This window comes from Anoplophora glabripennis, unplaced genomic scaffold, assembly GCF_000390285.2.
Source record: "Anoplophora glabripennis isolate ALB-LARVAE unplaced genomic scaffold, Agla_2.0 scaffold284, whole genome shotgun sequence".
NCBI lineage: Eukaryota > Metazoa > Arthropoda > Insecta > Coleoptera > Cerambycidae > Anoplophora > Anoplophora glabripennis.
This window is the reverse complement of record NW_019416385.1, coordinates 53702-79590: the sequence shown is the minus strand read 5'-3', so window position 1 is coordinate 79590 and position 25889 is coordinate 53702. Positions and strand designations below refer to the sequence as shown.

The 25889-nt window shown below is 32.2% G+C and overlaps 1 protein-coding gene across 4 annotated transcripts; it reads right to left on the bottom strand.

Annotated features, from left to right (window-relative positions):
- Positions 1–11144: 11144 nt before the first annotated feature.
- Positions 11145–23260, bottom strand: LOC108906323 (B2 protein-like). Of its 4 annotated transcripts, none has more exons than XM_018709554.1 (2): positions 23152–23259; positions 11145–11562 (listed from the first exon to the last, which is right to left on the bottom strand). In XM_018709554.1, the coding sequence occupies exons 1-2, from the start codon at positions 23194–23196 to the stop codon at positions 11206–11208; spliced, it is 402 nt and encodes a 133-aa protein (XP_018565070.1). In that variant the 5' UTR covers positions 23197–23259; the 3' UTR covers positions 11145–11205. The 4 variants fall into 4 exon arrangements, with proteins under 4 accessions (XP_018565070.1, XP_018565068.1, XP_018565069.1 ...); XM_018709552.1 differs by having other exon boundaries at positions 23134–23247; XM_018709553.1 differs by lacking the exon at positions 11145–11562 and adding an exon at positions 15518–15953 and having other exon boundaries at positions 23152–23260.
- Positions 23261–25889: the final 2629 nt, after the last annotated feature.

Sequence of the window (25889 nt, the reverse complement as noted above, 5' to 3'; positions counted from 1 at the left end):
ATTTTTGTAAATATTTTGTATGAATAATAGCATGGGGGGGCACTAATAAAATATGCCGACGTAACTCTTCGGATTTTTGTTAAAGAATGTTCAAAGATTATTTAAGGATTTTGGCAACACTAAAAATTGAAATTTTTAATATAGTTTATTGACGTTGAAAATGGTTAAAGTCGGGTTTTTTCGAACCAACAATCGTTAATATCTCGAAAACGGTAGATTTTAGAGAAATGTTACATAGAAACATTTTTGTTCAGGATACCCCAAAAAGGCTTTATTTCGAGCGAAAAAATCCAAAATTACGAATTTGTTTAAAAAAATTGTTTAAACAATTTTTGACCATTAGTAACGTCTGGCAACATGCGGATATGTTTCAAGGGTCATTTTTTAAGTAAAATTATGAAAAAAAATCTAATGAGAAATATGTTCCTAGCGGGAACGACGATACAGCCTGGACTATATTCTATTTATGGTGTTCATAAAACTGATATATGTTATGAGTAATATTTCCTTTATTGCGAAACAAAGTACTTCAACACTATACCTTTGTAAAATACGTTTTGCAAAATTATTAATATCTCATTTTTCACATATATGATAAAACCGTATGCCCATTATTATATATTAAGGAGAATTATGGAATCATAGAGACAAGACAAAAATAATTTTAAGTGACATAGAAGGTGACCTAGAAATGGTTCAAAGAACATTATTATAGTGGCATTTCATTAGTACTATGTCCGTGCCAAAATTCAGTTTTCTAATCCTAGGCTCTTTGAGAAGATTTGGAAAGACATTATTTCTATCCTCGACCTTGAAGTTGTAACCATTGCTCCAGAAAGCTTTCTTCAAATACGAGGTATATCAACAAAGTATTAAGACCCTGATGCTATGTAGTTTTTGTTTTCAACAAAGTATGCAACACTGCATTCAAAGGTAAGGTGTTCGGAGCAAAACGTGCTGTCATTTATCTCAGTCAGTTGAGAACTGTTGTTGTAATGGCGTGTTAAAACGAATCCTGCCAGCTGCGAGGTGCGCTTTCTTCTTGCAAAGGGAAAAGCGTTGTTCCAAATTTTTTGCGAAATCAAAACTGTTTATGGGGCTGGTGTGATGAATCGTACTAATGTGTACAAGTGGTGAGTATAAAACTGGCCGAATTAATGTTCATGATGAACAACGGAGAAAAATCATGTTTTGGGACCGTAAAGGAATTCTCCTCACAGATTTTTTGCCACAGGGGGATATAATTGATGCTGCGCGGTACTGTGAATCCCTGAAAACATACGATACAGAATAAAAAAGGGGAAATATTAACAAAGGGAGTGTGCTTGTTGCATGACAATGCACGTTCTCATACAGTCAACACCACAATGCAACTCTTGGATTCATTCGGTTGGAATAACATCAACCACCCCGCTCACAGCCATGACCTGACACCTTCTGATTTTAATCTCTTCTGTTCTCTGAAGACGTTTATGGATAGAAAAGGGTTTTCTACCGATGATGAGGTTCACAGTACCCGAGAGGTCTGGAGATTTTTTTGACGAAGGTACTAGAAAGCTCATCCCTCGGCTCACTAAGTGCATTGAGGTTGAAGGTGACTACGTCGAAGAATTTTATGGACGATTGACTGTATCTACCAGAGAAGAGTTTTTAACGGAAACGGCTGCTCCTAGAAAGTTCAACAAGGCGTACATTTCTTAAGTAGAAAATATAGGGGAAAATGTTTTTCTATTCCGAAATGACATACACCGCGGCACAAAAAAGTTGAAGCGATTTAAAAGGATCCTAACGGTTTCCTTTGGCGCCCTCTGGGAGATACAGCCAATCGTCCATAAAATTTGAATTTTCCAGTCACAAGAAATCTCCGCCTATAAAATTTCATGAATTTAACTCAAACTAGACGAGAGTTATTAAAGAAAATGTAATAATTTTTTTTTAAATTTGACATCATGTATATTCTAAACGAAGCGTTTCCAGAACCTAAGTTCACAGGAATTTTTTGCTTAAAATTGAACGTAGAATAACATACTGAAGTATGTACATCTCCTGAAACACTCTGTATAACTGTACACAAGTAAAGAGAACCGACAAAAGCTTCAACTTATGGACATTTACCTACCTTTACACTTTTTTTTTATTATTCAATTTATTAATTACTATTTTCAAGATATGACTTCGATCATTTGATTTGTTGTAATCAGTTTTTAACGGAACAAAGTGCTAAACTGAAAATAACCTATTCCCAGTTAATTGATCTAATTTGATTTTAATTATTTCACATAGTCAACTAAATGAAAAGACATTTTGTGCAGGAAGTTTATTTTAACAAATGACGTTTAATCCCAGAGCAACTGTCACGTAGCCATCTTAAACAGCTGCAAAGTTTGCATACACTTTTAGAAATTGAAACTTCAGGGTAATCTACATATGAAAACTACTACTTTATTCACCCCATGATACGTCTCTACATTCTGTAGGACTCCTTATGAACAATGAACTCATGTTTCATGGAATTTCTCCAGCATATTGTCATTCTAGGAGAAATGTTAATATGCGTCAACAGTTACGTTTCAGAGAGTGGCAAATATTTAAATTTTAACTTTGTGGTAACATTAATTTCAATGTTTAATGCACATTTATATTTTAGACCAACGTTGATCAAAGCAGTGGTTAAAATTAGTAAATTAACATAGTCCCCACGTCCAACAACTGAATTTATTTGATAATAATTCAAGTTTACTAATTACTAGTTATTCAATAGCTGAATTTATTGGATAGTGCCCGTCACTAGTTAAAATATTTCACTATTACAAAATAGATCATATTTATCTGCTCTAATCAGATGCAATACTGTTGTATTCCAATCGGAACCATGAAGCCGTGTTTAGCCACTCTTCGTAGGGCCAATCCCGACAAAACTAGAAACTGTCTAAGGGAACCCAAACTACGAGATACGGAAGGCGCGGCGCAGAATATAACATTTTCAACTATGTTTCTAAAATTTCCGCCGATGTTCAAGGTCCCAGCCGCCTCAAAAACCGAAGTCGCAGTAGAAGATACAATACCGTTGAAGGTGTGAAGAGCAGCCGCTATCGATGCACTGCAAAGTTAAATAAATGACCGCAGTTTCGGATTTCGAAAATAGAAACATCTCCGAAAAATGTAAGATTCGAACTGGGAAACCGCAATACAAGTCCAAGACTACAAGTCCATCACCCATTCCAGGCGACTACAATCCAAAAATGGGCAAAATTTACACAGGCGGCCAATTGTCCAAATCTAAGGCGGACTTCGCTACAGGATGTCTGCGGATTTATTAAGGAAAGTGATCGAACATCTACTCTGGTGCCTTGCAGTTCAGTAACCAGCAGGCCAGTAGGTATATGTAGTACGGCACAAAATTCTTATTTACGTTACATACAATTAAAAAACATAAGTCATATTCATTTGTATTGTAATTAGTGGAATTTCAATAAACCCATTTTTTAATCAGCTAAAACATTGTTAAAAAAGTTCACAAATTTTTGTGGCATTTGCTCCCGGCCTAGACTGCAGTTCTAGAGCCCAACCATCCAAGCATTGGCCAACCTCCGATGAAGATCCCACGAGATCCATTAAGCTCCTAGAAGCTTCCAAAAGCACAGGTACTCACAGAAGGCCTACACAAACTCCTAGAAGCTTCCAAACTTTTAGATATCCACAGGAGACCTCATAACCAGTGCTAGACAAAGCAAAGCGAAAAAAAAACATTGATATAGACAGAAAAGTAACCATACTCGGAGTGCCCAAAGCGTACTTAGTACAACTAGGTTTAGTTTGTAGAACCATTCGATCCCACAGATGTACAGCCGGTTTTCTCCATATTAGGGATAACCCTGTAACAATGAAGTAGTCCAGTCGGTATCTCTTTTAATAGACGAACTGTCCACCCCTGAAAAGATGCTTAGAAAATCAAGGTCACCGACCACGAGGAGAGGCCAACATAAAGATTGCTGGAAACAACTTAAACAGTATTTAGTTTTAGCCAGATGAACCATATGAAACACATTATTTCCTTTAAAAATAAGTAATTGTTGCATGTCACCAAAATATAACTCTCCATAGAACCGCTATATTTCAATTGTATACCTCGGTTTAGGTTAGTCGACTATCTGGAAGTATTCTAAATACAATTGAACTCTACTCTTTTGATAAATTTACAACAAAATTAATTATTTTTTTTATGATTTAGACTAAGCTATCCCATTAAAAAATTGCAGATACAAGCTTTTTAATGTTCTAGGTACAGCAAAACTAAATTCACAAAGCTGTATCCCATTAGAGGTTAACTTTGGAATGATAGTAAATCCTAAAACATATTTAATTTATTAGCAAATTTAACAAGATTGTGTAGTTTAATTAAACTAGAATAATACATACTTCTAAATACTCGGTTGCAGTGACACATGCAAAATTCGTTTATTCCTTCAAATGACAGCAACATGTAATGAAATTTATAATTATTACTATTATTTATTAAAAAAAAAATAACCTGCGGTTTATATGAAAATTTTAATGAAATTTATGGAAGGATTTCCACAGCTATAAACAAACAATAGATGATGTACTAGATATTTAAAGATATGAAATAAGCTTTGTAGGTTATATCTGACCAATACATAAATTGAACTTTGTTGCATCCCACCACACCCCTATTAAAAATATTTTTCTCTATTGGCAATAGGTAACTTTGTACGAACTGTTTTTAAATTATGTATTTGCCTTGTATGATAACTGTATGTACATCACTACCTAATTTAAGATTAAGGCAATAAATTTGTGCATAAACATTTATAGTTTCTATAAGCGCTAATACACTTCACCCCCAAACCAAAATGCTGGATGCGCTAATACTCTGCTGTCCGTAAGTGATAACTGCAGTAAAAGAAAGAAATCTTCTTACTCTGGAGCTACTAGGGAACTGTACAGTTCGATGACATGGAACAACTTACCTTTTAGAAAATAAATAAAGTGACATTTGAGAAAAAGTTTCTAAAAACCTTTAACAACAAAAAGGGTATAGCTAAAGACAAAAAAAAATTTTAGATGTCCTTAGCGGTATTTTTGATAAACAAATAGTGTTAATTCACATTTGGCACACAAAAAAACGCTCGTTACCAAATTTCATTGATGTCTTGAAATACAGAGTTATATTAAAAAATTATGTTTTTTTCCTTCCTTTTAGGAAGCATTATTGCACTAGGATAACTAAATCTAAACCGATTTATTTTCATCTTAAGGAAGCTACCCTTGAAATATGGCCCAACTGTTTCCGACACCCTGTATTACTATAATTTAAAATAAACCTTACTAGGTATATTTTAAATTATTTCTGTAGATATATCGTGATACATATGCGAACAAAGAAACTAATTCCAGTGAGGATGAATTAGTCAATCAATTATTAATAAATTCCTGTTAAAACATATTGTATTAGCAGCAACGTATTTGATTTCTTAGCATTTCCTTTGTACACATATACATATTTTAAGCCAGATTCTGGTATTGGTAGATACACAATTATGATATTTGTTCACACTGTCGTCTCACATTACATCTTTTTACATTTTTATAATAAATTATTAAACAGTAATTGAAACTAAACCTAATCCATCTTATCCTAAAAGAAGAGGAATTTAATTTAACCTAATAATTAATAGTATTGTTGATAAAATTATTATTACTACAGAACCCCAATATAAATAATAGAGAAGAATGTAAATGAAATAGTGAGAGAATTCTGAAATGAAATTTGTTTTGACTGAATTGTGTGTTTTACTATTTCCCATATTTTTCGGGAAAGAAAACTTGATTACTTTATAAATGCCGGAAATCATTAGTTTGTTTTTATTAACAAGTAAATACCAATATATTTAAAATAATTGACTCAGATTTGTATAATAATATGACTAATAAAATAATTAATGACAATGACAACGTTTAGAAATGCGAGAAAAATACGAAAAACTTGAAAGAAACCTTACCTCTATAATCAAATTAGAGTTGAACTTGTGAAGTTACCTGGGGAAAAATCTGTATATTTGCTTAGGGGAGGATACATATTTCCGATTTCTTTAGTTGCAGTTATTATGATTAATATGGAAAATAGTGGCATCCACACACACACAAATGCTTGCTAGCATTATCAAATTTTGTGTAAGTTGAAAAAAACGTTTTAAAGTTATTTAAAAAACTGTCTTTTTGTCACCTTGGAAGTCACTGCTAGTTTAATTTAGTCTTATTTTGTCACTAATAATAATCTGTGATCTGTGATAGCTGAATTCCCGCTGTGATTCCGAGCTGTGATTCCCGAAGTATTGGGGTGCCCTGTATCTAATTCAAATTTGCAGCGCAGTTCCCTCAAAATAGCTACACAAGTAAATATTAGGCAGCTACTATGAGGAAATCACATTGTATCAAGTTGAAAGTCTATACCTTCAATGGGTCTTGCTGATCAAAGTCTGTTTCACGCTCCACAAGTGTCGTAAAGCACTTAAGAATAAACGTTTTAGGAAAAAGCAGTTTTTAGATTTATATTGACGAGACATTTTGCGAGTTTGTCGCAACGTTACGTCGTCCGTTAGACATCTTAGGCAACATAACTTTTTACGTTGTAGTTTGTAGCAGCTGTATACATTTCATAATGCTATTGAATTAATACGGGGTGTTCTTAGAAAGAGTGACAATAAGGTATGATCATCGTCTCACATTCCATTTATAGCTATTCTATTAACTATATCTTTCTTGCAGTTAGAGGTAGATTTGATACTGATATCATCCTGAAAATGTGCTCTATTCAAATATAGTATACAAAGGGGCTAAATAAAATAAAAAAATATGTTTAGTTTATTACGCTTTTTAATAACCCTCTGTTTAAAATTCAGTACCATCTTCTCGTTAATGTACAATATTTTCTTTAACAATATTTTCTAAACATAAGAATAAGAAAGTTGAGGTAAGAGTCATGTAACGAATATTCGCATTCGTATTCTCATTCTTATTCGCATTCGCATTCGTATTCGCATTCGTATTCGCGTATATTCGCATATTTCATGACATTCGCATAATTCATGCTGTTATTTTGCGAATATGAATATCATATTTTTTTAATGTGAAAATCAGACAAAAAATATTAATTTCTTAACATTTTTAATATAATTTTTTCTTACTCACTTTTTAAAAAGAACAATTTTTCATTAGAAAACGAAAAATGTAGTTCTCTTAAACGTTCATCAGTCTTACACATTATTTTGAATTTTAGTCTTTTAAATAATCAACTTCTTTTAAGAAACTAAAAAATTTTAATTTAAACAAAAACGTTATTCTTCTATTAAACTTTTGTGCCAATACTTTAACATAACTTTTACTTTTAGTGTTATAAACAATAGAAAACAAAAAAAATTATTTAAACCAACAAAAATATTACTCTTTTAAATTAATAATTAAACTGGAGTTCTGAAATATTAAACTCAAAAATAAAAGCTTCGAAACTTAGAGTCTGTTTCTATGCGGTATACATATAAAGAAGCCCAACATCACTAAACACTATAGGAATACTCGTTGGTAGTGTGACTAAATATTGCTTTGCTATAGGACAAAGAAGCCCAAATGTTCCAAATACTTTATTATTACATTTAATTTTTGCATTTTGTGAAATGGTTAAACAGTCCCTATCAAATGAATAGAAATAATCGTATGTATATATTTTGTGTTAGTGATTTTGGCAACCTCTACAGATGTGTGCGTACGACATGCGCGGCCAATCAGCTGTCAAATAGCCAAATAGACAAATTGCGTCAGATTTCGAAACTGAATTGACAAAATTGACATTCGTGATATCACATATACATGGTGTCGCGCTTAAATGTGATACAAGCCTGTAGCTTCCTAGCTTCTTCGTTTTTTGATCGTTTTCAAATATTTTTTTTTAGAATGTAGAATAAAAAAACTCTATCTAACTGTAATGCTGCTGTTTTTATTAATGAAATTCACGGCCAACTACCGCGCTTTTTTGACGTCAAAACAGCTAATTGATATTAGCGATTTTTTTACAAAAAACAGAATACGTATTCTCATTCAGCATCCCTTAAAATGTCTTATCACCAAGTATCATCAAATTAGACACATTTTTTTTATGAACTGTAGGGTAAAAAAAATCTATCTGACTGTGATGTTGTTGTTTTTTATTAATCAATACACGGCCAACTAATGCTCGCTTGAAGATGTATCGAATTTGATGAAACTTGGTGGTAAGACGTTTTAAGGGATGCTGAATAAGAATACATAACCTGTTTTTTGGAAAAAAATCGCTAATACCAATCAATTGTGATGTTAAGAAAACGCGTCCTAGTTGGCCGTGGATTGAATTAATAAAAACAGCAGCATCAAAGTTAGATAGAGTTTTTTTACCCTACGTCCCCAAATAAAAATTTTTGAAATCGGCCAAAAAATAAAGATGTTATAGGTTTGTATCATATTTAAGCGCGACACCCTGTACAGTGTTTTTGAAAAAAATGCGTTCTTTAAAAGGGGTTATAGGGGGCACAAAAATGAGAAACTTTTATTAAGCAACTAATGCTCTAAATGCTTCTGATTTCGATAAAATTAATTAAGAAAATTGACCATAAATAAATGTAAGCCGACCCTGTGCATCTTGTGCATGTGCATGGCCAGAATGTTTCGGATTCACTACATGCGTGAAGCCTTCTTTAATTGGTTGACGTTCCACGTGACTTCCACAATCAAGCAAATCTGATGGTAGGTCAATATGTCTTGTGTTCTTTAGTTGTGCGCTGCAGATATAGCGTTAATCTACGGACAATGTCAATAAAATTTAAATGAGACTTATCGTTTGTATGTGGTCCGTTACCGTAAGAAACAACAACCTAATAGTAGAACAGTGCAAAAGGCAGTTCAAAGGTTACGGAATGCCGGGAACGTCCACCTATTAATGGCGTGGACGGAAAAGGCCACGACAACGAAGAAAATATCATAGACCTCGTTGAGAAAGACCCGAAGCGAGACATTGGTCGAGAAGTGGGTGTATCTAACAGTACCGTGTGGGGTATACTACGGGAACAGTTACTATACTCTTTCCAAAGTCAGTTGAACATGCAAAAAAACGCATGGCAATAAAATTTAATGACTTTCATAGGCATCCCTAAAAAAATTTTCTGCTAAAGGTAAAAAATGATAATAATTTGTATGTAATGTGTAGAAAATTTCTATTATATGTTCATTTGGCCAACAACATATTTTAATTATTTATGTCTTCAAACAATTTTATTATATTATGATGGTAAATTTCGTTTTGTTCCGTTTCAAAAGGTCTGCAAAATGCTATGTTGTAATAATATTATTTCTCCCTTTCGCAATTGCAATATAAATGATTAATAGAAAGTGCCTATAAAAAATTAAAATTACCTAAATCACACCAAATTCCGCATTGCTGCACTGCTCTGCTGGGCAATTTGTCAACCACTTGTAAAGCTAAGATTTATTGCCCAGTAGCTCAATTTTCACAACATTCACTATTAAACATTGTACCGAGATCTCGGCTCCGACGACGGTTTTCAGTGAATGGTGTTGGAGACAGATGATTCCTCGGTTCGATAGTGTTACCTGCATGTTTAAATGGCGCAGCTTATTTAGAGTTTTTACCTGATTAGTTGGAACGTTCCTTTACAAATCCGTGTCCAAATGTTCTTCACGCTTGATGGTGTGCTTCCCCATGTTTCTCGTGCAGTTTGTGAATTTTTACCTACCACCTTTTCGGAAAGGTGGATAGGACAAAATGACCCTGTACGTTGGCCAGCACGAAGTCCTGATAAGAACCATCCGGACTTTTTTGTTTAAGGGGTATGAAACAAAATGTTACCGAACGCCTATTGTCGATGCATTAGGTCTTCAACAGCGTATTTTTGCAGCAGCTAATGAAATTTAACAAATACTGGGAGTATTTGAACGTATGTGGACTAATTGTGACAGTCGTTTGGAAGCATGTTTATCGGCACATGCAAACAACTTTGAACAATTTTTGTAGAGCATATCGTCTATTGGTAAGTAGTTAGTTTATTCGTTTAATTTTTGTTTTACTTTTAAACTGCCATCAGCGCTTTCGCACTGCGGTGCGCTGCAACTTCGATATCAAAGGTACAGAGAGGGCTTTAAATTCGTTTAAACCTTCATGTAAAATTTTTTTGTTCAATTTAAAATGTAATGATTTATACTATCAGTTGCTTAATAAAAGTTAGAAAATTAAAATTTTTCTTTTGATTTAGTCGCTTGATGAAAAATATCAAAATACCTAAACTATAATATCACTCTAAGTGTTCAGAATGAGGTACGACTTGGTACCAAAATAACAGAATGTTATTAGCAGTATTTTACTATTTATATACACGTAAACAAGCAAATATGTATGTAAACAACAAGAGCAAACAAATTAAATCCAACTGCTTTTTGGTTCATAACTTATTTATTTTCAGGGACTAATATAACTTTACTTATACCAGTCAAATAAATACTACACTGAACAAATGCTTCATTAATCGATTTACTGCAAAACCACGTGCCACCATAAATACAAAGTCAGGAGAAAGAAAAACGGAAAACAAACAAAGGGAATTATTTCAGTTCAAACATAATGTAAAATTAAAACGAATGAGTTGAAAGGGTAAATACGTTAGAATTGGTAAAACTAATCATTCATATTCATCTAGACGAATTGTCAACGTTCTTGTTTGTCATTGTGTCTAAATGTCCCTTAGTTCGACTACTAAAATTCTACAAGGTGTTTCTTGCCCAATATTAATACAAAACAAATGAACTAAGGATTAGTTCTGACTCCTTACGACGATTCTGCAAACTAATTAATGTACATCTTAAATAACCCTCTTTAGCGTTTAGAAACCTTTGCACGCAAAGGTGAACAATGAACATCACAACTTTCTTTGTTTTGTTATTGTTGATAATAATTGTTACATGATGATAAATTTTATTCAATTTAAATCAAATATTTGATGCTATAAGGTGAAAACTTAACTATAACTTCGCCTCTGAAACGCAATAAATAGAGCATTTGGGGGAATGGTATAGTACTGAAGTTGTTTGGGAATAGTTTATTCTTTTCTGTGTTTATTACAGCTAACATTTCTTTGGGCAAATTCATATACCATGATGATATTGAACTCCGTTCTGGTAAAAACAGAGACTGAGCAAAACAGCAGTTTTTTCCGGAGTTTTCTGCTGTTTCGCACACTTTTCCATTACAACGTCAACCTTCGACTCATCAGGAGTCACCAGGGCTATTTTGCTCCTCACCACTTCCCTATTCATCAATCCCTGTTCACTTATAAAACCTAATTTTGTTGCCATACAACGCATGTGAGCCCCAACTTGAATATCATTGAAGTATTTGTCCATATTCTTTAGTTTTTCCTTCTCTACACGGGTGGCAAGATCTGACTGGCAGGATGCATGGACCTTCTTTAATGTTTGCCTCTCCTCAGGTGGTAGCTGAGCCTAGTTCAATATAATATTTAGTATTTTGATAATTATTCCTTACTGCTACTATTTTCTAAATAAAATAAATGTACGATTGTTATAAAGTGCCTATTCATGATTAATTCACACGTAAATCACATCTATGTCTTTTAAATGCCCTTTAAATGTATGTGTTCGTTACTGACTGGTGATTCTGATATTACATAATGTTATCAATTATTGTTGACCAACTAAATGTATAAATAAAGACATTTGCATTAATTTGTTTATTGTCTATTAACACCGGATTCGGAAAGTTCTAGCTCTGTTGTTTTGTGTATACGTGACCAACGTAATAAAGCAAATCTGTTATGTAAATATAAACAACCTACCTCAACAAATCAACATGTTCAGAATATTAACTATCTCATTATTTTGTTGTGTATAATAATTATTGTCAGCATTTGTCAAACGATATTTTATTATTTTTTAAGATTATTTTTGTATTACAGTATTTCGTCCTGGGATAGAACTGATTTGAGGAGTACTTATTTTTTTAACGAAAATAAACGAAATACAAGTCCAAGAAATTTTGACATAGTTCAGGCATTATAAAGGATATATACAGGTCTACACTTCAAGCTTCAACTATCCAGGGTGTTTCTTAAGTAGAGGTAAAATATCCTGGGGCATATTCTGTGGCCAAAAATAAGGGTTTTTTTGTTATATAAATGTGGGGTATTAGGACAGCCATTGTCCACTATATCGCATCAAAAATAAAAAAAAAGTATTTAATTTTTCATTTCTAAACAGCTTGAGATAATTTAACCAAATTCGGTGTGCATATTTACTATGACAGTAGGTATGAAACAAAAAATTACCAGCTTTAGAAACTTACCAGTGACGGAGGTGTGGGTATCATCGATAATTATTTGCCAAAAAAAATATATCGCCCTATATAATATTACAAATAAATTAGGTAATTATATGCGCCATTGTATTATCTTCAATTTTTGTTTCTTTACACTTTTTTGTATTCCAAACCGATTAACAACAAAATTAATTTATTTGATTAAGTGCATTTTTACGATACTCATTACATAACTTAAAATAATAACAAGATAATTAATTAACAATGAAATTACTTTACTATAATTTGTTATAAAAAAGATTAGAAATGGCCACCTTAAGCCAAAATACATGCTTCAGATCTTCTTCAAATTGCAGCTCGAACTGGTGCAAAATTCCAGGAGTAGCTCTTATCACATCACAACCAGCTATAATTTGTCGACGTAAGTGCTCCTCAGATTCAATGTGAACCTTGTAAACTAATGTCTTCAAACAAAAAAATCAATAGGGTTCATATCGGATGATTTGGGTGGCCAAGGTTGTCCTAGTTCTTTAGTGCCTCTTCCAATCACGAGAATTCAAACTAAAGTGTAGGGGAGGCCCGTTGTGCAAAAACCACATTATTTCTTTTAGCGCATAGGGGACATCGTCAAGTAGTTCACGTAATACATTTTCAAGTTCTTGGTAAAGAGTAAGGCCTAACAAGAAAATTTCCAATAATAGCCACCCATACATTCAAAGAAAACTGATGTTGAAATTGAGATTCCATCAGACCAAACATGTTTATTGTGGAAGTTCATTATAGCATCTCTGGAAAAATTAGCTTCGTCGGTAAACAATATGTCAGCGTTAAAGTCAAGAGTAAATTTTTTGCAAGATCCAGTGGCAAAACTAGGTGAGCAGGATATACTTGCAGCAGTGAGTATTGAACTCTTTGTATGTGATACAGGTATAACTGTTGATGCTTCAGAACGGACCAAACTAATTTATGAATCACATCAAGATTTGCAGCGATCTTCCTAAAACCTGCATTTGGGTCTTCTTCAATTCCGTGTAGAATAGCTTCTTTCAACTCAGGCGTTCTAACACTCAAAAGAGACGAAAAACATTTCCGATATTTCTTGGATTTGGAGTTGGATGTTTTGGAAATCTTTCCATATAAATTCGTCTAGCTTCAGTACCATTTCCATCTGCAAGGCCATAACGTAAACCATATTGACCATTCAAGCATTTGAATATGCATAACCTTTAAAAAAAAAGTTTAATTTGACAATACACAATATTAAATAAGATGACGGCTTCTTATTATTATTGATTTGCATGGCCCCCTTAAGATATGTTTAAGTAGTTTAAGTAACTGTGTAAAAACGCACTTGATCAAATAAATAAATTTTGATGTCAATCGGTTTGGAATACAAAAAAGTGTAAAAAAATAAGTGAAGATAATACTATGGCGCATATGAGGACCTATTTTATTTGTAATACTATACAGGGTGATATATTTTTTTGGCAAATAATAATTGATGATAACCACACCACCGCCACTGTAGCTGGACAATGGTTGTCCTAAGACCCCACATTTATATAACAAAAAAAACCTTATTTTTGGTCACAAAATACGCCTTTGGATTTTTGACCTCTACTTAAGATACACCCTGTATACCTACCATTTGTTTCTTTATGGATTAGAAAATTCAATATTCCGTATCAAATTCATTGTCAATGATTTATATTTACGTATATCACAGTAGTCAACAAGGAAATGACACTTTACTGTTTGGGACCTCACGTTCTATTTTATGATGTTACAAAATCTCCTAATAGATCAGTATATCAAATTCGTCCAAATTTCACATTATGCAGTAGAAACACAATAAAATTCAATTAATTTTCATAATGAAACTGTAGCTACTGAAATAATCAATGTACTGAATAAATTCCTCTAAAGTATCCTTTTTATGATGTAAAGTTTTGTCTGTACTACTTTATTTATAGTAGATTTGTAATAAATTCATAAAAGCTATTACTTTTGTTCGAATTCATTGAAACTAATTTATATTTACATAATGAGGATTAGCAAAATCTTCAAAGCCCCTGATCATGTTATCAGAGCTATGTAAATCATAAAGGTCAGAGGAAAGAAGCTCAAAGGTTTTGAATAATGTCGCTAGAATCAGGAAGAGGAGGGGTTTATAATGTTTTATCAATTTTTTCTCCAAATAAGTAATACCTAATTTTTAAGTTGAGAAAAAATAAAAAGAAAAGAGAAATTCCAACATTGTCCTAGTAGTAGCAGTATCCTAGTTGTCCAAGAGCAAAATGTCACCTTGTGCCTCACCTCAGTTATAATGCTTATTTTTGAACAGACAAATTTAGTAAACTAGTTTTAAAGTAGTATGTTTTGATTCGAGTTAAATATTGTTAATAACTGCAAATTCCTTTTCAATGTAAGAATATAAGTATGTGATAAAATGCTAGCAATTTGAAAAATTTACAGTTAAAGATCATATTCATTTCTACCAACGTTTATAAAAGTACAACATTTGCCCATTGGTGGAGTGCTACTGTGATGACTACAACCAGAAATACCTTTTGGAACATTTGATAGAAATAGAAACATCTAATTTAGCAGTAGACTCAATTTAAAAAAATGATGTTATCTTCTAAAGAAATTAAAAAAAAATAAGTGACGGGCAAAAGTCTTGAGAAATATTTAATTCGAAAGAAGCTTATGACCTAACCGCTAAACTAGGTCTCTTTTAAGTATCTCACTTATAAAGAAAAATTACATTAAATGGACTACAACTTTTCTGTTTCTATTCTAATTTCTAAATAAATTAAATTTACTAAATTTGTCTTTATGGATTACATCATTTTGTAAATGTCAAAAAAAAAATTAAATGAAAACGATACCCTGGGTTAACCGTCTTAGATACCTTTCAATTGAAAATGGCTCAGATATCTGTTTATAATTTTCTAATAAGTAGCTTCGTTCCATTATCGTGAAGATATTGAGAAATTAAAATTAAGATTAATTAAGAAGAATTAAGAAAAGTTACAAAAATTTTTTTGGTGTGTCCATAAAATAGGAGAAATAGGAACTTGCAGGACTACCTATCATTAACAACATTTTATTCAACAAATAAACAGTCTACTTAGAAACCTATTTATTAAATTATACCATTACAAAAACATGAAATTATACCTTACAGCTACGCCTACTAGAATTCGTGGAAATAAGTGACCCCATTCTTGTCCAAACACATAAACAAGTGGATAGCCGTCTTCTCAGGACTTTTCTTCTTGATGGCACACTCCTGCACCAAGCGGTCAACTTTGTCACTGTCGGTCACGGACAGAGCAACCTTGCTCTTAATGGTTTCCAGATCCAGCTCGCCGTTTTCCTTTTGAAGTCCTACTTTGGTCGACTCGCACAACATGTGAGCGCCTACTTGTGGGTTGTCAATGTTTTCTGCTAAATGGTGGAGTAGTTCATGGTCTGCGTAGGTAGCTGGGTTGGATTGACACGCATCGTGGAGGTGGTGGAGATTTTGCTCTTCGACTACCAGAACGTTGGCAGCCTGGACATATTAGAAATACGATTTTATTTATTGGATATAAAATTGAAATAATTTCCAAGGTATGGGGAAGTTAGGATTACTGTGCAGGATGATTCTAAAATAAAAATCCAATTTGAAAGAAATGTCATATTTAGGTAAAAAGTGTGGTGTCACTCAGGGCTTGAATACCGCTTATTGAAAAAGTACAAAAAGTAACGTTACAATTTTAAATGATTTCAAAATAAATAGAATTGTTTTATTTTCCACAAAAATTGTGTGACAAAAAAATTATACATTTTTCTGAACGAGAATCGCAAAAACACGCAAAACTTACTTTTTGACACAAAAGGTACTTTTTCTGTTATTTGACATTATCAGTTAACATTGAGACATTTTATTTTAGATATAAAAACTTAGACTTCTTCCTTCTAAACTATTGCGGGAGATATGGAATTTATTGGCCAAATTAATAGCAGTCAAGTGAGAATTTAAAAAAATGCAATTTTCTGCATGTCTACGTTTTATCTTTTCATATGAGACATCTTCAAACTAGTGCTTTTCATAGTTAGCAAGTTTTCTGTTTTTATTAGACCAAATTACTAATTATGTAATTGATACCAAACCCAAGAACAAGTAAGACACGGGCTTTAGATAAATATAGGTTCCTTAGAGGTATTAGCAAACTTATATTTGGGCCAACTCTAACTATAAAAACTGCCAATCCTGAAGATATCTCAATAAAGAGATGATACGTCAACAATTTTTTTATCCATTTTCTAGGTACAGCTGTCCACAAGATTTTTTTTAATTACACTTTCTGTCTTCTGTTCTAGATTGGCTGCATATTTTAAAATCACTCCGTATAGAGATCGCAAAGCAACAGCTCAATCTTCAAATTTAATACTAATATAGCTTTCCAAGAAAACTTTTCTCAACCAAAGAACTTGAGTAGGCAGGTCGTTGCCTAAAAATAAATAAAATTATTAAAAAATTTAAATTAATACACTGGGTTGCCGTTTCGACTCCTGTTTTGGAGCCATTTTCAAAAGTTTTATACAGGGTGTTAAAAAAAGGTGTAAAATATTTAAGGAGGTAATAGTATGAACCAAAATAAGCAGAAAAGTCTCAATAAACATGGGTCCGCAAAGTTGCGGTATTTTCTTATAATAGTTGGTTGATGTTTAGTGAAATAAACAGTACGTATATGACAGTTGTTCTCAGTGCACAAGTTTTCTTTCGCTATGGCTGGTTAGTCTAACGCAGAATTAACAGACATGCATTTCATGTATGGTCGTGCTAATGGGAACGCCACCGAAGCGCGACGTCTTTATGTTGACGCTTATCCAAATCGCCAGATTCCTTCACAACGCATGTTTGGAAGAATTCACCAAAGATTGCGTGATACCGGTTCCTTGAGCAAACAGTGCCATTTATCCGGAAGACCAAGGTCGGTATCCACTCCTAGAGCAGAAGAAGAAATTCTAGCACTGGTAGAGCAGAATCCAGGTACGAGTGTGCGGAGAATATCAGCCGAGGTAGGAATTAGTGGTCCTCTTGTTTGGAGAATCCTTCACGAGCAACTGCTTTATCCATACCATGTGCAACGAGTACAGGCCTTAAATCCAATAAATGATCATCAAGCACGTTTGGTTTTTTGCCGCTGGTTTCTACGTCATGATGCTGAAGACCCTCGTTTTCTTGCAAACATTCTTTTTACTGATGAGGCCGGGTTCACAAGAAATGGAGTGTTTAATTTTCACAATACGCATATTTGGGCCGACGAAAATCCTCATGCTCTAATAGAATCTGGACATCAGGCACGTTTTTCATTAAACATTTGGATGGGTATTGTAGGTGACAGGTTTCTAGGTCCTGTTGTTTTACCAAACCGATTAACAGGCGCTGCTTACCTCAACTTTCTGCAGAACACACTGTATGAGTTTTTGGAAGACATTCCTTTGAATCAGAGGCAACAAATGTGGTTCCAGCATGATGGTGCTCCAGCTCATTTTTCCATGGCCGTTAGAGAGCATTTACACCAAACTTTTCCACATAGATGGGTAGGAAGGGCCGGACCTGTTTTATGGCCTCCAAGATCGCCTGATCTGAACCCTCTAGATTTCTTTGTTTGGGGATATTTGAAGACATTAGTGTATGGTACTCCTGTAAATAGCCTGGAAGAGCTGCAGCTACGGATTAATCAAAAGTGTCAAGAAATCCAAACCAAGGAGGGTGTTTTCGAAAGAGTTCGAATATCGTTGAGACGAAGATGTCGTGCCTGCTTGGAAATGGACGGAGGGCACTTTGAACATCTTCTGTAACTTTGTTTTTTGTTTGTTAAAAGCTTCCTTTGTCGGTTTATTCCTAATAAAATAAAATGTTTGAAAAACGAATAGTGGTCCATATCTCCGCAACCGTTACTTTGCGGACCCATGTTTATTAAGACTTTTCTGCTTATTTTGGTTCATACTATCACCTCCTGAAATATTTTACACTCTTTTTTTAACACCCTGTAGAAACGATATCTGAAGAGATTATCCGATAATACCGAGATCTCATACTAATAAGTGAAACAAATAGAACTGTCTCTGTGGTAAGAAATAAGATAACTTAACTTATAACTGAACTTCTTTATGTGTACAGTGTATCACTTCAAATGGAAATACTTTGTAAAAATGTAAAAAACTCAATTACGTCACACGTCATATTCATTATTCATTTATCAAAGACTACGTGTTATTTTGCTCGTCTGTTTCGTTGATTTTTTATTTAAAATCTTAGTACGCCACTGGATTCTGTCGCTGTCAATTGGATTTGTACCAAATTTCGCGAAACATTTTTGTTAATTATAATTATACTTAATGTATTTCATTATTTATGTTATTCTTAAATGAGATAAATATATGTTTAGTACTAAACATTTAAAATGATTCAGCGCTTTTTAAATATTAGCTTCTTATGATATATTTAAATCAAAAGTATACTAAATACCTCCAACCAACAGAGAAAAAGTAAGGGGAGTAACTAACCCTCACAGTGAAATTGCTCCCCAAACATTTATGAACTGTTTTGAAAAATATTCGTAAATACATAAAATGAAATGGAGGTTTGAGAAAATTTTTAGATTGGGACTGCAATTTTTTTGTACGTTTTTATAGTTCATGTTGTTATTTGTATTTGTTTGTTATTCGTAATGATAATAATAATAATAAAAAAATATTGTTTAATTTAGAATCGAACTACTTAAAATATGCATATTATTGAACACTTTCATTTAATGTATGCTTTTATATATCGCACATTCCTTTTAGGAAGAACAGGAATGATAAAAGCTATAGAATCCAATGGCGAAGTCTGATTTTAAATTCAATTTTTGTTGAAGTTAACAATGAAAAAAAATAAGTGGTAATAAATTCAAATGCCACATGACATAATAATTTTTTCTCAAAAAAAAAAAACATTAAATCGAACAATAAATACCACTTTTCGAAGTGTTTTAATTTAAAATGGGACACACTGTATATATTTACAAATTTTATGTAAACATCTTAGAAGCATTGTATATTTTTAGTACATTTATTGCCTTTATGAAATTCAATAATAATGTTAATAAAAAATATTATAGTTCATATTTATCTTGTGGAGGTCTACTATTTTTTTAACATATTTCAACAGAAATTAGTGTATGCCTCATATAGTTCATATACCCATTTCATGAAAATGAGCACATTCAATGGTATGCAAAAAGAGGATTTATGTATTAGATAAAGAATTTTGGTATCAGCAAAATGTCAAGTTTTTCACAAAAAAATTATAGACACCCAAAAAAATATTCTTTACAAAAATTGTAAATACAAAGAATAATTTAATTTTTACAGTTTCTTCAAAAGATTTTAGATTTATGTAATCATTTTAGAATTTACCTTCTCTTTTATGAAGCATTTTTAAGAATTACGTTTTTTATTCCTTATAAGTAGTGGTAGTTTAAAAGTTTTGTGTAACATTTAGCATCATTTGCTGTAAGATCTAGAAACTGAATTTAAGTGTAAACAAATGTTTATATTTTTGAAATAGTTTTTCAATCCGTATACCAACTTATACGTTTTATTTGAAATAAAATAGGTACACGCATGTCATTTTAAAAATGCAGAACTTATTAATATAAATATTAAATAAAAAAAGTCTGAAGTACCTATATACATATATGGTTATACAAGGTGTAAACGAAATAAGTACACAATATTTGAGAATGTTTAAAACATGTCGAAATATGATGAAAACCTTAGTGGAGTTTTTGTCAGTAGCGGCCCCTAAGGGAGATACGGCACCTTGAAGGGGTAATTCAGGAAACAGTTTTTCTTGCATAATTTCAAAACGGTTTAATATTAAATCACGAAATTTTGGGGTTGTATTGTATCAAATTGTGCCATGAAAATATTACTATTTGTGACACTTAACCGAGAAATTTGAATTTGTTTATTATAGTACCTGCTTTAATAAACATAGAAAAAAATATTCTACTAGTTCAGACACAGAAGAATCCGCGCGGATCATCTATCCTATTCAAATTTCTCAAATTGGAATTTTGAGTAAGTAATTTAAGAGACCGGGAGATACTCGTAGAAGTTCAACGACGTATTTCTCGTTTATGCCTTTTAGGGTACTGAAAGATACATTAGAGACAAGTGAGATTATGGAAAAAACCGATGTGCCCACCGGGACACCTATGTGAAAATTTAATAATTAATTTTCCGCAGCTTTTCCAATGCCTTATTTTCTTAAGTCCTTAGTAGGACTTAATGTCAATGTTTTTTATGAGCTTTTCGAATATAATAATGTCATATTTCTAATTGGCATTAATGAGAAATTGGTAGACAAATAAAGATGTTTTTCACATCTTCTTACAAAGTTTTCCATTTGTAGGTCCCTTGCGACACTTACCAAACAAATTTTGTGATAAAATCGATACTTCTCTTCAACTTATGAACATGGCATAAGTGAGAAATACGTCGCTGTACACATTATTTTTTTGAAAAGGAAAATTGAATTTTCACAAAGGTGTCCCGCAGCCCATCTTTAAAATTTAGTTTATTGTACTCGTCTCTCGGTTATCTTTCAGTACTCTCAGAGGCATAAACGAGAAAGACGTCGTAGAACTTCAGTCTAATATCTCCCGGTATATAATCAGTAATTGACATATATTTGAGTATATTAAGTGTCAAAAATAGTAATTTTTTTCATGGCACAATTTGATACATTTATTTTGCAGCAGAAATTTTTGAGCAAGTAACGAATTATTGAAATGGATTTTATTAGAAAACGGCTCATGCTATTAAAATCTAACAAGAGAACCTTTTTTATGCAAAACATGATAAATTTTCATAATTTCGGTTCAGGAAGTAGAAAAAATTGCGTACAAAAAACAAATTGTAAAGTTTGTTCCATGATCCCGCATTTTCTTACGCCCTTGTAGCAAATTTTGATTTGTATATTATACCAACTATTAAGTAATACAACCCCAAAATTTCGTGATTTAATTAAATTAACCGTTTCGAAGTTATGCAATAAAAATTATTTCCTGAGTTTCCCTTTCAAGGAGTTGTATTTCCCGTAAAGGCTACCATTGGCAAAAGCTCTACTAAGATTTTCATCATATTTCTACATTTTTTACACACTCTCAGCTTTTGAGTACTTATTTCATTAACACCTTGTATATTCAAATATGTTTTCATAAAATCTTTATACAGGGTGTCTCATAATTAGCTGCCAACCCTGAACAGGCCGATTCTATGATCAAAACTAAGTAAAAAAGTTCATATGAACATGGGTCCGGAAATGCTTACTAAGGGCACAGGGACCCATTGAAGAGGGAGGAATGGAAATCATTTTTTTGCAATATCTCTCAATCGCGTTGTGATAAATGAATGAAATTTGGTATACACAGCTAAATTTTGATGAGCAATTTGATGGACTAATCCATTTATTTCCACAAGGTCCATTGGGGTGGGTACGGGGGGGCCCTTGGTACTTTGCGTGTGTAACTTTTTCATCTTTGACTTTTTAACAAATTGGACAGCAAATTCCGTTTTCCCGAACTGTTTTACGTTAAAAAGGTACTCTTGTTTCAAATCGTTATCTTTAACGGTTTCTGAGAAAATCGCTCTTGAATTAATCCCACTTTGGTCAATTTCATAGTAATTTAAACAAAAAATAATAATAATAATTTTCCTTTCCTCTCTTTTCCATTTAAAGGATTAATTTTTATTTAATTTAATTTTTTATTATTATTTTTTTATTAAAATTAGATTAAATTTAAACAAAAAAATTTTTTTTGTTTAAATTACTATGAAATTGACCAAAGTGGGATTAATTCAAGAGCGATTTTCTCAGAAACCGTTAAAGATAACGATTTGAAACAAGAGTACCTTTTTAACGTAAAACAGTTCGGGAAAACGGAATTTGCTGTCCAATTTGTTAAAAAGTCAAAGATGAAAAAGTTACACACGCAAAGTACCAAGGGCCCCCCCGTACCCACCCCAATGGACCTTGTGGAAATAAATGGATTAGTCCATCAAATTGCTCATCAAAATTTAGCTGTGTATACCAAATTTCATTCATTTATCACAACGCGATTGAGAGATATTGCAAAAAAATGATTTCCATTCCTCCCTCTTCAATGGGTCCCTGTGCCCTTAGGAAGCATTTCCGGACCCATGTTCATATGAACTTTTTTACTTAGTTTTGATCATAGAATCGGCCTGTTCAGGGTTGGCAGCTAATTATGAGACACCCTGTATAAGTAATAAGTATATTTTGCTTCTTAGAAATGTGTATAAAGAATAATTTCTTTGATAATAATAAGTTCAAAGTAATAAATAAATTAATTAACCTATTTTTACTAGTGGATAATTTTTGCCCAAGGAACTTATTGAAATTCTTCTAAAGTTACTTTGAAATTAAACTATATTAATTATAGGTAATGTTATGTTAAAAGAGGTTATTTAATTAATGAGGATATTCAGTTAAAATATATTTTTATATTTATAAATAAATCGAATTGTATGCACTTTCAAACTTGCTCGTATCACATTTACAACAGCAAAACTAACCATTTCAATTAATTTATATTTCCATTAAATACTATAAAACTTGCAATAAAACGATTATCAAACAATCTAAACATGTTTCTAATTTTATATACCTCACACTCCTGGCTTACCCAAGCTCCAAGAATAACACAGGCGAATACTATGACAGGTTTCATTGTTATTAACCTTTTTAGGCACTGCAGTTCAACTGGTTGGCAATGCTATGGCTGACTGCTTATATACATACTCAAATAAGAACATATCTACATCATGGGGCATCCCCATTCTAAAATACGCGAATAAATTTGCACATTTACGGTCTTTGAAGCATTTTAACCAAATCTTGTTTTAGAGAATTCGAAGAAAAAGAAACTAGCGTTGCAAGAGTAGAAATAATATTGTACACGATATGTAGAAAAAGCTGCAATTTGTTTTGCATAACATTCAGATTTTTCTCAAAACCGATTAAACATAATTATCTCGAATAATTTACATCGTAACTGCTACCTTCGCGACTTGTTCTTATCAAGAGTGCCTTGGGAATACCGGTATTAGTTACTAGAAATACGCAAAATAAGGCTGCAAAAAATCTATAAAAATTATTTAAAATATAGTTATGCCATACAATTGTTACATGACAATATTTAATTGAAAGGAAACAAATAATATTAATTTTAGAAATATTTTTTTATTCCTTGTTTCAAGAACATTCTATTACACTGAATAGACAAATAGGTTAAGAAAAACATGTTTTTTACAGTTAATAAATTACAATTAATAATAATGCCCAATGTAAAAAACATCATAACATAATTTGAAACATTTTCAAATAAATGTGACACACTAACGTATGGATAATCCGAACCCCCTATAATCCTGACTAATACCTAATTATATTACTATTTAATAAGTTTTAATAATAAATATTATTTCCGGTGATTTTACCTGAATCTTTCAAATATTTCAAAAAATAAGCATACTCTACGAAATAAATGTCTATAATCAAAATCATTACACGGAGGAAATACATAAGTGCCAAAATTAGTCCCTCAATTTTTTAATGCAGATGTGAATTTGTCTGAAACATTTTTTTTTCAACTCACAATAGATGGCGCTGTGATGGACGAAATTCGATTTCTCTTGCTGAGAATCCATTCATAGGATTTAGAAACTGTCAACATTACTTGAAAACTTGAGCTTAGAAGAATATGTGGTTCCAACATGATAGTTGTCCAGCACACTATTCGGTGGTAGCACGTGAAGTACTTAATAGTGATTTCAATGCTGATTAATGAGTGCACTGAAGTTGAGGGCCATCATTTTGAGCACTCTCTTTAACTGAATGATGAAGCGAGGGAACTCCTGTAAATCAAGTACTCCGAGTACCTACTCAAGTGAGAGTACCCAAATCAAACACCCCGAAGATAACAGAAAACTACTAGTTGTTCCTGGGTTACGCTAAAAGTATTTATGGTGAATAAACCCATTTACGTTTCTACAGTTAACAATTTCTCAATTAGGTATTCGAAACTTGCAAAATTAATAAACTTTTTTGACAACGAATTTAGGATATTTACATAAAACATGGTATTTTTATTGCAAACGTATTGCAGAATGGTATGAATATCGTCCCCCTTATCACGTAGGGGCGTATAATCCAGGAAATGGATATACATATACGCCTCTACGTGATAATAGTGACGATATTCTCAGTAGAAGAATTCGAAAAAAATTCAATTCAATAAAAATACCAGGCAGAAAGATAATTTTCATATACCTTTTAAAAAATATAATATAACTTACAAATCTCCAGATAGTATAGGTATAAGGACCTATAATTTACTACCAACGGATATAAAACGCGCCAGCACCCTTAAACGTTTTAAAGAGCGTCTAAAATATTTCTTAATAAAAAAATATATTGTGTTAGTGATTACATTAAATAATGTGTATGTATTATACTTAAATGTGTTAATATTACATGATTGTCATATACATGTGTTTTATTTGTAATGTTTGTTGACCCAATCCTATACAATTTTGTACTGTCTAAATGAAGTAAAACTTTCTATTCTCTATTTACTCTATTCTATCATGAATCGAAAAAAACGTTTTAGACAAATTCTACGTACTTTTCTCTAATAATCTCCAATAAAAAAATAAAAGTTTCTTTATAAGATTTCAAAGTTACCCCCCGTCCCACATACAAGGTTGGGAAAGGAGGACTAATTCTACCACTAATATTTCCTCCGCGGAATGATTATCTTTTCCATAGACTGCATATTTTCCAAGATATTTAAAAATTTAAGGTTAAAAAACCTGATATATAACTTATTATATTCTGGTAGCAATAATATAAAAAGAAAGTAAAACAATTTTCCACATTTGAAAAACAATTGGTTGCTTTTTTTACTCTGTCTTAAAAGTATTAAGCTAATTCAAATAAATCCATTTTTTTTTCAATCTTATCAACTGAAGTCAAACCGGAATACCAAAAATCTGGGTATGTATAATATATTTAACCCCATAGGTAGTACTCGTAACTGCTGATATTGCGCAAAACAATTGTTTTATAAGTTACATGCCCCAACTAGCATTAAATTGACAAAGACTAATCACGTAAAAAACTGGTGTTGTTTATGTGATTAGCCTCTGTTAAGGGTGATAATAGGACAGCGAGAATACAGGATATTTTATTGAATGACTGCATTATTTAACAAGTGCAACATATTATTCTGGTATCCAAGAGCATAGTTTGACTTCATTGATAAGATTTTATAAAAAGAAAATTGAATTTGTTTAAATTATCTTCTTTAAAATAGAGAAAAAAATGCGACAACTAATAATAAAATACATGTATCTTTTTATT